Source organism: Solea senegalensis, linkage group LG20 (genome assembly GCF_019176455.1).
Source record: "Solea senegalensis isolate Sse05_10M linkage group LG20, IFAPA_SoseM_1, whole genome shotgun sequence".
NCBI lineage: Eukaryota > Metazoa > Chordata > Actinopteri > Pleuronectiformes > Soleidae > Solea > Solea senegalensis.
The window spans coordinates 16,652,083-16,666,084 of record NC_058039.1 but is presented as its reverse complement, the minus strand read 5'-3'; the positions used below and the strand labels follow the sequence as shown (position 1 = coordinate 16,666,084).

Here is a 14,002-nt window from a genome sequence, read left to right as displayed (position 1 = left end):
ACACAGATTTTAATCCCCTTTAACTAATTGCAGTTTAAGCTTAAGTCTATGACATCTTTATAATATGTTCACAGCTTAATCTCTAACAACCTTTTTGTGACTAGAGTCGCCGTTTGCTGGTATCACAGCTTTGTTTGGTAAATTTGTGCCACTTCGGGAAATCTAAACAAATAACTTCAAACACCCAAAGTCACAAAATAACACGTTTAAATACAGTGACGCAGTGGATTAACTCTAATTTCTGTGGGCTGTGGTGTAAAATTACACACAAACCTCACTTTCTAGTTGGAAAAAAGCGGTCTAATCCTGAGATTTAATCCCCACTTGATCAGATTTTATTCAATGAGACTTTTTGGGGTTCTCCAGTTTCCTCTCACAGTCCAAAAAAAAAGGAGATTACGGGGATTAGGCAAACTGGACGCTCTAAATTGACTGTAATGGTGCTTTTTCCACTACATGGTCCCAGCAAGACTCGACTCGGCACGGCGCGGCACAGTTATTTTGCTTTTCCATTAGTGATGGTACCTGGTAGCTTTTTTTTAGTACCTGCTCTGACGAGGTTCAAAGCGAGCTGAGCTGATACTGACGTCAACAGACTGTCGGCCCCTGATTGGTCAGTGGTGTCGTCACTGGAAGAGTCACGCGATGTCCGACACAAGAATCAAACCCAACAATGCTGAACTGTAGATTAACAATCCTCAAAACGTGCGTTAAACTCCAACATTTAACAAGGAAATGTTTAAAATCTCCTCTGTTAAATATTTAAAAGAGGAGTCTGGCGTATTTAGCAACAGCACTGCTAAAAGCCGGCGATCGCGAGCGACGAGCCGCATCACATGTGCTCCGGTCATGAAGGAAGTACTGAACAAATCTTTTTAATGAACTGATTCTAATGATTCACTACATCGACTGCTTTACGAGTCACTAGTTTGTGTGTAAAACGAAGGCAGCGGAAAACCAACCAAAACCGTGTAGTGTCGAGCCATGCTGTTGCCCTGTGATGGACTGGTAACCAGTCCAGGGTGTACCCTACCCTACCTTTTGCCCTACCTCAGCTGGGATTGGAACCAGCGACCCTCATGTGGAGGATAAAATGGTAGACGATGGATGAATAGACTTAAGGTATTTGGCTAAAACCTGCTTTTCCTTGTGTCCCCTCTGGCTGATGGACAAGGTGTCAGAACCTCATTTAACCACACGTCAGAAAACCTCTATGACCACATGAACGTCCACTGGTGCTCTCTCACAGGAAGGCACCAGGATTGGCTCTTGGATCTTTCTGGTTCCTGTAGCGATACGTGATCCACACTCCCAGAATCTGACAGAGAGAGCGACAGTAACAGTTGTGTTCGTTCAAACATGTCACACAAACAATAACACCTCTATGATAGATCTATTCTATCTTATTAGACTGACGTGTGTTTTTGAGTTTATTACTGTGGCCTATTAAACGTCAAGCAAACATCATACACTGTTACACTGTTGGTCTAAGTGGGTTCTACCTGGTTAAATGAAGGTTAAATAAATAGAATTTGTCAACCAGTGTTTGACGAAACAGGACGGAATACGCTCCAAGACTAAGACGAGACGTCCTAAAGCGCTGACTAAGACAATATCATTGTTGACGGAAGACAAGACGAGACATGAAATGAAAACTAAGAAACTCTTAACCTTTATTTTAAAACATAGCAACGACATGCTCGGATGAAGGAAAAGGCTCTATGTTTGGTCACATGACTTGGTCTAAGTGTTTTTTTTCATTTGTCTGCCTTGGTTGTCGTGGTTACTGTGGTACAGACTTTCAAATTAGTTTGTCTGCATTCTTTTTCAATAGCGGGAAAAATAAAATATGCATGAACAGCAGAAAGAAGGTGAAGGTAATATATGAATTCTCCTTCGTGGATTTAATGCATGTTCACGGCCCCTAAAATGTGATTCTTTAGGAAGAAGACGGAGAAAAAGTCAATATATATATAAGTATAGAACCTTCCTGCCAATGTAATACGACATATTCTTGTAAGTACTTGATTCTTCAGTGTTTAGCACGACAGATAACGCGTGTCGCTCCCTCAGCGCTGCTGTGCTTGTGATGACTCACCTCAGTGAAGCTGAAGAAAAGTCCGATCCCTCCGACAAAGTGCAAAACTTTCCCAGCGTGTTCCCGGATCTTATCGGCACAGGGCAAACAGGAGTGGTTGGGGAAACAGGCCTGCAGGGGGACGACAGACACAACACGGCGGGGGGGTTATACGTCAAATAGAAATAATCACATCGTAAGAAGAGCGGGGTTCTCAGTCGTCTTCAGACATCTGGACCTGCGAGAGTTAAGTTTAAGAGGCTTCTTCACTTCTGACGAAGTGATGGGAAAAAAAAAATCCAGGCATTTATGGAGCATTCCATTTGTGGTTTGGAACTTGGAAATTTTACGATTCCAAGACACTGCTTCTTAAAATAATGACCTGTCCTTAAAGGGACTTGTATGCATGTCACCTTAGTAGGAAATGTATTATTATCGTCATTATTATTATTGTTGTTGTTGTTGTTATTCTTATCTCAAAAGTCAACGCTAACAACGCAGCATTAGCCTCAGTGAACTGGATCCTGGTTACGTTTAAACAATGCAGGTCGTTCACCGCGCTGACCCACTTTCAGGCTGCTGGGTTTCACCTGAGCCAAGATGTGACAGCAGAAGGTCACTGGGGGTCACCTGAGAGACAGAGTCGGCCATTGTGTGTGTGTGTGTGTGTGTGTGTGATGAGTGAGTTCCCCTCTGCTGCTGTTGTTCTGTGTGAGAGCTCAGGCTCACGACAGCATTACAGGTGGGTAATAGTTGGCGTCTTTCAGGCGCCGCCAACTCTGCTAAACGATTGTTCATCCAAGTCAATAAATAAAAAGATTCAGGCGTCTTTCACTCCATCAAAAGACAGACGTGGACAGCTGAGTCCTGTCCTGATTCTGAGGTCTGTTTGGTCTGATGTGACTATGCGTCTTTAGGTTTAATTACTCACACGTTCTTATAATACCAACAGCCATAATAATTATGATAAGACACAAACTAGGTGCCTTTCAAGGCTCCCTCCCTGGACACCTTGTCCTAGTACACTGTCCAGACTTTACGTATCAAACCTGGAGATAACGACTCCCTGTTCAGACGTCAGACTTAGTCTCTTGTTGTTCTGAGCCGTCTTCAATCAAATCTTTCATCTCCTGAGATTACACTGCAGTGCGTCAAACCACACTGCTCTGTTTCTGCCTCAGAGGAAACCTTGCAACAGGGTCACGTGAAGCATCTTCCACGTAACTCACGCAGGTGCAGCTCACGGTGTCAAACTTAGAAAACAGTCGATCCAACAGTCAAAGCTCCAGACTCACAGCGTCACACGTGCCGTTGGGGTCGACGCGTCTGAAGCCGCAGCAGTTGATGCTCTTCTCCACGTCCCTCCGCGTGCTCTCAGAGTTGTTCCAGCCGACCTCCAGCAGGTGGTCCTGCAGCACAGGGACGCAGAGACTCAGTTCTCCATCACAGCTCGTGTGTGTGTATGTGTGTGTGTGTGGTGTGGGGGGGTGTGGGTGTGTCTCAACGCTGTCATCAAGTGTTCATTAGAGATAATCATTTGAATGAAACAAAGCCCAGACGGTGGAGGAGCGGTGGTGTTATCATCCACATTTACTAAATGCTTTTCACTACATTATATGATGTTTTTCAGTAGCATTAGAAAAGCGTGCACTATCCCTGGTTGTCAGGGGAAAACACTGCAGGTCATCAAAGCTCCTACAGTACCCACAATGCATTTCCACTTCATTACTGACACCGACGGTAATGGAACGTGGATGTATTTGTGTTGTGTGACTCTTTTCATTAACTTCTTCAAATGTGAATGGGATTACTGTTCAAGGCAATCCAGGCAGGGGAAACGCAAACTAACACTAAATGTAGTATAAAAACTAAAGTAAGCATTTACAAACAGTAGCAAATCTGCTCTAAAAAACACATTCAGAGTAACTCGCTTTAAAAACAAAAATTCAAAACTAAATAAAAACTACGACTAATAAAAAAAAGCAAATCTCTCTCTCCGTTTTAAATAAACAATAAACTAAATGACCTAAATCATGAGTGTGTGATTTTTTTCATTTCTTTTGCCGCAGTCACTTCCTCTCATCCTGTCTCGCCCTCTTTTTAGTGTTTTTTTTTTCCGAGACAAAGCCTCGAATGCCTTTGAGTAACGCCAAGAAACGTCAACACGTGTGCTATGCAAACAAGAACAGAGCACACACACACACACACCTCCCCCTCCTCTCCCCCTCCTTCTGTTAACTGTTTCTTGTGCATGTGGTGGCCGGCTCAGTGTCTGAGGAGCAGCTTTACAAAAACAGATCTCACGCTGTGGAAGTTAATAGTGCAGTAATTAGGAGATGATATGACAGTAGTGCGATATTATCAAGTTGAAATCCGTCCTTCTTTTTATGTCACGCACACATTTCCAGCTCTTATTACCGATTACAATAAAATAAGTTATTACCACAAGGACATCAGTCATTATTGCGTTACTCGACATTAAATGGTTCATTTTTAAGTCCAAATAGTCAAATACACAGTCTGAGATGAAATACTTGATGTCTTGACGACAACGATAGAAGTAAATAAATAAATACAAATATAAAGTCTTTGGAATGGATTGGCCCTCGTTTGAAGAGGATTAAGACTGTGGTGCATTTATGCTGTTTTCTTTCTCTGGGTCAAAGTAAATACACTATCAGAGCAGTAAAGTGGTGCTTGACTGTGTGATTGTGATGTTTTTCACCGTGAGCGAGTCTTTGTTTTCCTCTTACCTGTTGTTCTTTGTTAATGGTCAAACAGGCGCTGGAAACAGCAAACTGTACGATAAACACCATGAAGAGGACGATCATGTACTGAGCGGCACCGTCAAGGATCATCATCATTATTATTATTATTATTATTATTATGCATTACATTGTACATGATACACGTCGTGCACACAGTCACGCTCACAGCCTGTGCTGCTGCACTGAAGAGTGAAACACGATGCTGCTCTGGAGCTCACTGCACATGCATATATGAATAGATGGATTTTCCAAAACACTGGGACGGAGGAACGAGTTCATTAATGGATTAAAAGTAGCCTCTTGACTTCCACTGATGTTGTGTGGAGGCCAGCTCTTCTATAAACTCAGAGAAATTAGAGTTTCAGGTCCAATCGCAGACACTTTCTGCCCGTATAGACTCTTCTACAAAGTCTTCCTGACTGATTGGACGATTGACTCTATACTTACTGTATACGTGCACAACGATGGACGGAATGAACGCAAAGTACTCTTATGATACTCTTATGATACTTTTATGACACTTTTCTATTATGCAGTTCTAGCACGGCCTGGCTCGGCTCGACTCATTTCTTTTGCGTTTCCACTGGCGATGGTACCAGCTCTGGCGATACTAAAACCGTCAAATCAAACTGAACAATGTCGAACTGTAAATTGGTTAAAAATCCTGAAGACATGCGTTAATCTCCAACATTTAGCAAAGGAAATGTCTAAAATATCGTTGAAAGCCAACGATCGTGAGCCGATTCACGACGGCGTTCAGCTGTATTTCAGTTCAGCGACTGTGTCAGACTGAGAGTCTGTGCTCCGGTCATGCAGGAAGTACTGAACTAATGTTTTACGTTAACTGATTCTAATGATTCAGTACATCGTCACTACTTTGTGTCCCGTATAAAACGAAGAGCCTGCCCGCCTGGAAGCGGTACAGTATAGTATAGAAAATGACGTGTCCGATACCAAACCGTGTGGAGTCTGAACGCAGCAGGAGCGTCGCGAAAGGATACGAAGAAGAGCAGGACCTGGTGGTGCTTCATGGCCCCGATGAGACCGGCCAGAGCCACAAAGAAGAGGAAGACCCCCACGCCGATCACGCCTCCTACCACCTGGAAACTGGAGACCAGACCGAACCACTTCCCCCACGCTGCGATGCCGATCATCAGCAGACTCACCATCTGCAGGACAGATATGAAAACATCCACAACAAATGAGTTGACACAAGCCTATCAGTGCCACATGACTCTCCTGTCGTAGATCTCATGTCGCCTGAGGACGTTCTCGTGCTGCACACAGGAAGTGATTTGTTTAACGGCGACACAGAGGGAGGCAACGGGAGCTTTAATTTGTCATAAGTGAAACCATCACAGTCTGTTATTGACAGAAAGGTTCATTTAGACTAATTATTTAGTATTATAGTATCTTACTCTACTATAAACACAATTAAATACCTTGAAGTTTCTTAATAAAATGTGTTTTTGTGTTTGTAAAATGAACAAAACAGATGAAAATGTTTGTTATGAATTAGGGACAGAGGGACAGACAAAGATCTGGTGTAAAGACACTCATGGTTTGTCTCTCCAATCTACAAGTTGTGTCTTATGTATATTTTAAGTACAAATAATGTATGAACTAAATATTAAATACAAGACATGGGTAATGAAAAGTTTATATAAATAAACAACCATCGGCTAGTTAATTAAACAATAATGTGTTGATAATTATTCATATATAAGCAAAGATTTAATAATCATTATATCGAGTTGTTTCACTGACTGGATTATCTTCTCATGTTTGGTCCAGAAAATGACAGAATATGCTTTAAAAAATGTCCATCAGTATTTCCCAAAACCTGGAATTGAATCTTTGTCAAATGGGGCGAAGAAAGCAGAAAATATTCACATTTAAGAAGCTGAAAATGAACCAACGCTTGTTTTAATTATTTAAAAAAGCATCTTGTTTTGTCCACAAACCTGAATTTTAATAGGTTTTTGATTTGATTTGATTGAATTGAGCGTAACTGATTAATGTAGTAATCGATTAATAACCAGTTATTAAAATAATCGTTACAGCTCTAGTAAAAATTGGTCCCTTTTTGTATTCCCGTATTGGTTAAATGACAACAAATTAGGATTAAATAAAATGAAAATGAGTATAATTTGTAGGCTACATATGACGTCATGGACACATCATCAAACAGGTGTTTGTGTCCCCACAGCAGCTGCAGCAGCAGAGGGACAGGTGGGACACAGTGTCCACGTGGTGAGACCAGTGAAGGTCAGAGGTCACAGACAGTCACACTGAGCTCAGGCTAAAACAATAAAAGATATTGTTGAATAATTGAATAATTGATCAGGCGGTTTTCTGATCTGTGGTCTCACATTTCTCTCCTCACTGTTATGATTATAAATAATAAAACATCACTCAGGCTGTGTTTAATTCCGCTGCGGATGTGAAAAATACTCACAATGTAGAGGATGTTGAGTGCGCACAGGGAGTGTTTGGAGCAGGTGAATCCAGCGCAGCCCATCTTTGAACAGCTGTGAGGAGAGACTCGACTGTAAAAACTCGCGTTACGCGGATTAATTAGTCCGGATTAGGAGATTAAATCGAAACTAAACGGATTTTTATAAAAAGGGTAAAAAAAAAAAAATTGCGGATAGCATGAGGTGGTGGTGCAGCAGCTGCAGGTCTGACCTGAGAGAAAGAGAGTGGGAGGGAGAGAGAAAGAGAGAGAGAGCGGACAATGACGCCGGAGTCAAGAGGAAGTGAGGGAGGGCACCTTCAAAGTAAAAGCACGCCACTCACTGACCTGAGGCAGCGGTTCAATTTACAGGGCCGGTCCTAGGCATTTTGGTGCCTTATAGGCAAGATTGGGATTTTAAATATAGTCTACATTTCACCTTTATCTCTTGCGTTAACTTGAAATAAATCATTTTAAAAAAGTAAATAAGTGCAATATATTATGAAAAAAGCATGGGTCGCCCCAAATTTATTTTTTTATTTCTAAATAAAAGAGGCAAACTGTGGGTGCGTGTCTACAATTGTCCAGGTTTGCTTTGGTGTCATGACAACAGTTAGTTTTCCTACAATATGATGAGAATATAAAGGAAAGCTGCATTTTTGGATGGATGAATCATGGCTTCAAATCACCTGAATTTCCATGCTTTTATTTTGAAATTTGACGTTAAATCCCTCGGTGCAGTCACTTATTCTGACTTGACACCTGTTCAGGATATGACTCAGTAGGACTTGAGTGGGACGGACTCCAGGCTTGCAGTCTGCTCACTGGCTCCAAAAATGTCCTGTTATTCCTTATGAAAATAAAAAACACAAAGAGTCACAATCAGTGAGAGAGGGTTTAATTAGAAGAGGGGGACGTGAACCAGAACCACGTGGTTCCTTTTTCCTGTCTGTCTTTCTTATGTTACACTCACACTTCATTCATGATTTATCAGCACTGGCTTTTCTGGGACACACACACACACACACACACCCGCACACACACACTGTAATGCATTCCCTAGCCCCTTAACCTAACCTCAACCCTTAACCTTAACCCTGACTTAAACCTTTTTCTAACCCTAACCTCAAAAAGCCCTTTTTTGAGGTTAAAAGTTGTGTGGCCCAAACAAAATGTCCCCACAAGGTTGTTTTTATGGACCTTGCTAAGATATAAGTACAAGTGTACACACACACACACAACCAGCCACAGGGACACAGTTTCCCTACTGTTCTTTTTAGCCATTTTAACGTAATTACTTTATTCCTGCTGCGTGTTGGGATAATCTTTCATCCTAACTTGAAGTAAATTATTTATACATACTAGCCTGCCACTTTATTAGGTACACATGACACCAGGAGTACCACAGAGATTGAGTTCGAGATTGAAGTGGAGGAGATGAGTGTGTGCATGTGATAATGTCTCAAAACTGCTTAAATAACTACAACATTTGCCACTTAAATAACATGATTGTTATCTAAGTAATAATTATCATGTGGTTCCTTTGTTTTGCTTGAGCCCCTTGACCCTTGAAATGTCTGTTTACACCACTGTAAGTCATTATCTCAGACTCCAGGGCTGCAGGATCCAGACACGCATCTATATTAGTATTTAATATCATGTTTTAATTGTACTTATTAAGTGGTGCTGATATCTATTGCCTTAAATAACAGGCATAACTCACGTTATTTATATTTAATGGACAGAGGGGGGAACAAAGAAGAGTACACGTACAGTATAAAACAGTTTATTCATGGTTAATACTGGAGTTTGTAAGTGTTTGCTTGTACATGCATATAGTGCAGAGGTCATGCAGGTGGATGTTTGTTTAGATAGAATATGTGCTGAAGTGGATCAGACTCAGGATTACTGTATTGATCCCTGGCGTGAAAATGCTTGAATGGACAACTGACTGTAGTTTAAGGGGCTCGAAAAACACAGAAAAATAAATACATGTTAACTCAGAGAATTCAGATTATAACAGAATGAACTCTGCCGCTCCTCCTTAATCCACCTCCTCCCCTGAGTCTGATTCTGTGGACAAAATAAAAGAAAACAGTATTAGTTGCTCCACCTGCTGGTAAAACTGACAATTACAACTTGTGCACATCACTCAGCACAGTATATATTAATTGGGAGAAGAAATTATAATTATTGTGATCATTACTATCAATTTGGCGGAGTTATATAATAAAATGGATGTAATAATTATATGTATAAAACCCTTTAACTGAAATGTAAGAAATGCTGTCAGTACATAAGATATAAGAATACATTAAAAGTGTTAAATTAAATATCTAAATAAATAATTTGTATAAATTGTTTTCTTTAATTAATAAAGGTAGGGAGATATTGAATTAAAATCTCACCTTAGTGCATTAAAGAAACAATGTGTTGTTTTTTTTAATCAATTTTTGATAAAACACAAATGTTTTATATGAGAATGGGGAAGTAATTATTTTCTTGCCTTCTTCAGCGTTCTGAAGCCACTCAACAAACTTCTTCATCTGCTCTAAGAAGACGCTCTTCCCTTTGGCGGCATGGCCGTCTTTGTACCATTTCAAGATGGCCTCCTCACTCAGGACGTCAGCTGAGATAAATAATAAATAAAATTAAAACTAGACAGCAAAGACAATAAACCATGGAGAAACAGGACGAGAAATAATCTGTATGTACATGTGTTTTTACTTTATGTTACTTTATTCTTCTTAAGGTATAGCTCCAGAGAGCTTGAAATTTTACATTGTATTTTTGTATTGTTATTATTATACAAAATTGTTTTGGTTATTGTTAGTTATATAGTTAGAGATTACTGTTATGATCATATCTTTTGATTTTACTTAACCTTTTCCTCTTTTTCCTGTTAATATTCAAGATAAAATATACAAATGTGGCAGGTTAAAACGGTAACCAATGACAATCGAGATGACATGTAATGGAAAACTGAATTTAAATATCGTAGATGATGAAATTAGTGTGAGACGCTGACCTTTGTAAAAGAGCACCACGATCTTACAGAAGGACTTCATGAACTGGATGTTGTCGTAGCAGAAGTCCTGGATCTTCAGTAGCAACACCAGCTCAGACTGACCCTGAGTGCTGAACACGGCCAGCAGAGGAGCATAGTGCTGACAGAGAGAGGGAAAGAGATGGTTCTACTAATATTCAAGCCAAATGGAACACAGCCATCACTCGTTTGATTATTTACACTAGTGATTTCAATACTGTGAACAACTAACCAAAATGGCTGCTTTGGCAAAAGGCCCACTGTGAGTGGCGGTAGTGGGGTAGTGGGTAGTAGGTGACCTACTTTGAGGTGTTTGAGTGCCTGTTCTGTGACCAACTCCTCCTTTTTGTTCCACTCCACGGCGTTCATGAGGCACGTCCACAACAAGCCAATCACAGCATGCTCCTGCAGCTGGTTCCTCTTCATTTCCTCCTTCACATAGAGCACTATCTGAAACACACGCAAACTTTGTTTCTGTATCTTAGTGAGAACACATCATAGACGTAATGCGTTCCCTTAGCCGCCCTTACGCAAACCTTACCCATCTTAACCTTAGCCTAAAGCCCATGGTATACTTTGCATATCACAGACCCTGGTATACTCGCGTGTCAGGGTCCTGTGGTATCCCACCCCACCATCAGGTGGTGGTACAAGTCTGGAGGCAGGGAATAGGACACATTCCTACCCTACCAAAGAAGAAGAGAACAATGCTACAGCTCCCTCGGGCATGTGTGGTTGAAGCGGCTCAAAGCTGAAAGGCCCGTTGGCAGGGGAGTCAGCTGGGGTGTCAGCCAGTTCGAGGGTCGCCAGTTTGAGGCTTGTATGACTGTCCTTGACAACTACTTCTTCTGTTGTCAAAATGTCCATGCGCACCCAAAGCTCTCTTTGCACACACTTCCAAAATCTCTTTGGTGTGTGTGCACGGGAGTACACCAGGACCTTTAGCCCTTACCCAAACCTTACCCATCAAAACTTAGGGCCCAACCCGAACCCTTACCTAACCTAAACTTAATACTAACACTAACCCTAAAACCTGTCAAGTTTTAATCCTTCAAAGTTGTGAGGACCAGACAAAATGGTCCACACACACAAGGTCTACCTCTTTGATAGGACACTGCTGGGACAGGCGCTCCTGCAGCTCTCTCTGCAGCTCTTTACGTGTTCCCAGGCTCTGTTGCACATGCAGGAAGTCTGATAGCTCCTTGAGCCCGGCGTCGTTGAAGTACTTGGAGAAATGTTCCACATTCTGCTTATTGGCGGGAAACAGCTCCTGGAGTCAACACGGGTGAAAAATGACGAACAAAATAACGAACAAAATAAAATCAATTGCTTTGGAAATGGCCAAATTATATAGTGTATGGTGAAGTCACACGTGTAGCATGGAGATGCTACACATATTTAGAAACACATGACAGGTTGTTGACAGGTGAACACAATAGCCACGGAAACTCTCCTTTGCCCTGCAGTCCCTGTCATGGCTACACTGTGACGCCATTCTAGAACAAAGGTTCTCATTTATTTTTCCCAGGCAAGATAAAAACTTTACTTTCCAGGGACCCCCTCATGTATTTCTCTTGAAATAATTTGACTATAAAGTCTTAGTTTAGAGTGAAATCTATGAAAAACGTACATTTGGCCTTTTTTTATCCTACATCTGGCAACACTGGTGGAGAGCCTATCTTTTTTTTCTTACCAGAAGTCTTTTATTCAGATTTGCCTTCCTCAGTGACGAGGTCACAGAATTGGCATCTTTCTCTGCGATCCATGCTTTGAACATCTTCACAGCAAACGATGCAGAGATCCCTGAGTAATGTCCAAGCAAAACAAAACACAGCAAAAAAGGATATATTTATTTATTTTAATCTGGTATAAATCTGGAAAGATGCAGAAGTGTTGAGTTTTGGTACCCCTCCCTTGCTCCCAGTGCTCAAGGCCAGTTTGTTTTTTTCAGTTTGTCTCCAAGTTAACTGTTGTCAAATTAACTAGTGCCATTTGTTTGTCTTTTAGCAGTATAGATAGATAGTGTTGTAGTACTCGAGATCGGTCTTGGTCTCGAGAACACTTTTTGAAGTCTCGGGCAAAGCGGACTCTGGATTTTATTTCAAGACCGGTCAAGACCACAACTGTGGGGATATCAATAAATTGCCTGTGCATTTTTAGATTGACTTGTTAATATCATTACTGTGATTTTGCGTAAATCGCATTGCTTTGGGTGCAACCAATAACTTGACTGATTTATCATTTGAAATCTTTGTCACCGTTAACGGCTGTCACCCCTCCCGCCCCCTTTCACACGCCCCCCACTAAAGTGCATGTGAGTGACAGGAGAAGAGGCCGTCAGAAGATGTCAGCCAACTCATCTATAATAAAATGTGGTTATCTGAACCACAAAGACTTTTTTTTCCAACTTTTACTGCCTCAGTCTCGACCCCTCAAAGTCTAGGTCTTGTCTTGGTCTCGATACACTGTGGTCTTGGTCTCGACTTGGTCTCGGTTTAGGTGGTCTTGACCACAACACTACTGTACTGCACCCTATTACTCTTTATTGCAAGGAGCGATATTGACCAAATTCACTGTACATGCACCTGGTTTCCTCTACTGCTAATGCTGAAAAGACAGAGAATGTAAGCCCTAACAATCCACTTTTCGGCCGAAATGTGACTGCACCCTAGTGTTGTAGTATTCAAGATCGGACTTTTTGAAGGTCTCGGTCTTGTCTTGGTCTCGATACACTGTGGTCTTGGTCTCGAATTGGTCTCGGTTTAGGTGGTCTTCACTGCAACGCTACTGTTTGATTTGTTATTTGACTTCTTGGATACCAAACACATTTGTGTTGATGTTGATCTGGTACACAACTGAAAGTAAACAGTACTTGTTTCTGTTGATGGACTGCACTAAAATGAACAGGTGGCCCCACCAGTAAAATCCAGTCCTCTAATAACGTCTTCGACAGCAAAGGTTGCGGCCTCTTGTGTACCTTCTTTGACCACATTTTCACTGAAGAGACTGGTGATGATGGGCGGCGGGAGCGCATTGTTGGCCAGCAGAATACCGGTCAGGACGGCCAGCTTTGTCTGCTCCGACTCGCTGAAGCCTTTCAGGAAGAGCAGCAGCTGCGCGACAACAGACGGCACACAGTGACGCTTCATGATACGACGGGCATGAACACACGCAGACACTAAACACATTTAAGTCTAAACAAATACATTATTTACAGTCAACAGAAATAACACACGTCATCCTCGAGCACCACAATTTGTTGTTGTTGAGCACATGTTCCAGTCGTATAGCTGAGAACATCGGTTTAACCACACCCACTTCTTTGTCTTCATTTGTTTGTCTTGACTTTGGCTTGTTGGTGCATGTTACAGCATGTTGTCACTAGATTTTATACACCTCACAAAAGGCTATACAGGGGTAATAACAACATTATTTTTGTTTTAATTAAGAGTTTTTTTGTTCAGAGGCTTTATTGAGAACCTTTTGTATTCATTGTGGGGGACAAAAACTTAGTTCACTGCTTTGTTTTCTTTGTTTCTGTTTTGTATACAGGACACTGTCAGATTTTGTGGCTCAAAAGACATTCTTACACATTTTCTACAGCTTAATAGACATTGCTTACATCTTTGATGTCTTTGTCTTTGTGTAATCTTGGG

At 41.4% G+C, this 14,002-nt stretch overlaps 2 protein-coding genes across 3 annotated transcripts in view; both read right to left on the bottom strand.

Annotated features, from left to right (window-relative positions):
* Positions 1–982: 982 nt before the first annotated feature.
* tspan13b (tetraspanin 13b) lies at positions 983–7,521 on the bottom strand. The gene is made up of 6 exons (XM_044052930.1): positions 7,304–7,521; positions 5,847–6,014; positions 4,831–4,911; positions 3,373–3,486; positions 2,099–2,209; positions 983–1,318 (listed from the first exon to the last, which is right to left on the bottom strand). The coding sequence occupies exons 1-6, from the start codon at positions 7,364–7,366 to the stop codon at positions 1,244–1,246; spliced, it is 612 nt and encodes a 203-aa protein (XP_043908865.1). The 5' UTR covers positions 7,367–7,521; the 3' UTR covers positions 983–1,243.
* A 1,549-nt stretch (positions 7,522–9,070) lies between these two features.
* bzw2 (basic leucine zipper and W2 domains 2) overlaps positions 9,071–14,002 on the bottom strand; it is a 7,824-nt gene continuing 2,892 nt past the window's right edge. The window contains exons 6-12 of one of the 2 annotated variants that reach the window (XM_044051975.1): positions 13,324–13,459; positions 12,040–12,149; positions 11,446–11,616; positions 10,650–10,796; positions 10,329–10,467; positions 9,807–9,929; positions 9,071–9,373 (exon numbers count right to left, since the gene is read on the bottom strand). In XM_044051975.1, coding sequence (XP_043907910.1) covers positions 9,345–9,373; positions 9,807–9,929; positions 10,329–10,467; positions 10,650–10,796; positions 11,446–11,616; positions 12,040–12,149; positions 13,324–13,459 — 855 coding nt within the window. In that variant the 3' untranslated portion in view covers positions 9,071–9,344. The remainder of the gene's footprint in view (positions 9,374–9,806; positions 9,930–10,328; positions 10,468–10,649; positions 10,797–11,445; positions 11,617–12,039; positions 12,150–13,323; positions 13,460–14,002) is intronic. The other variant, XM_044051976.1, reaches the window with a different exon arrangement.

What these genes read in the sequence shown, in the direction of transcription:
- tspan13b (XM_044052930.1), bottom strand. Translation starts at nt 7,366, where the DNA reads ATGGGCTGCGCTGGATTCACCTGCTCCAAACACTCCCTGTGCGCACTC. An exon ending in ACCAGGTCCTGCTCTTCTTC is followed by an intron (nt 4,912 to 5,846) that starts GTATCCTTTCGC and finishes GGTGCCGCTCAG; the next exon opens with TACATGATCGTCCTCTTCAT. An exon ending in CCATTAACAAAGAACAACAG is followed by an intron (nt 3,487 to 4,830) that starts GTAAGAGGAAAA and finishes CCTGTGCTGCAG; the next exon opens with GACCACCTGCTGGAGGTCGG.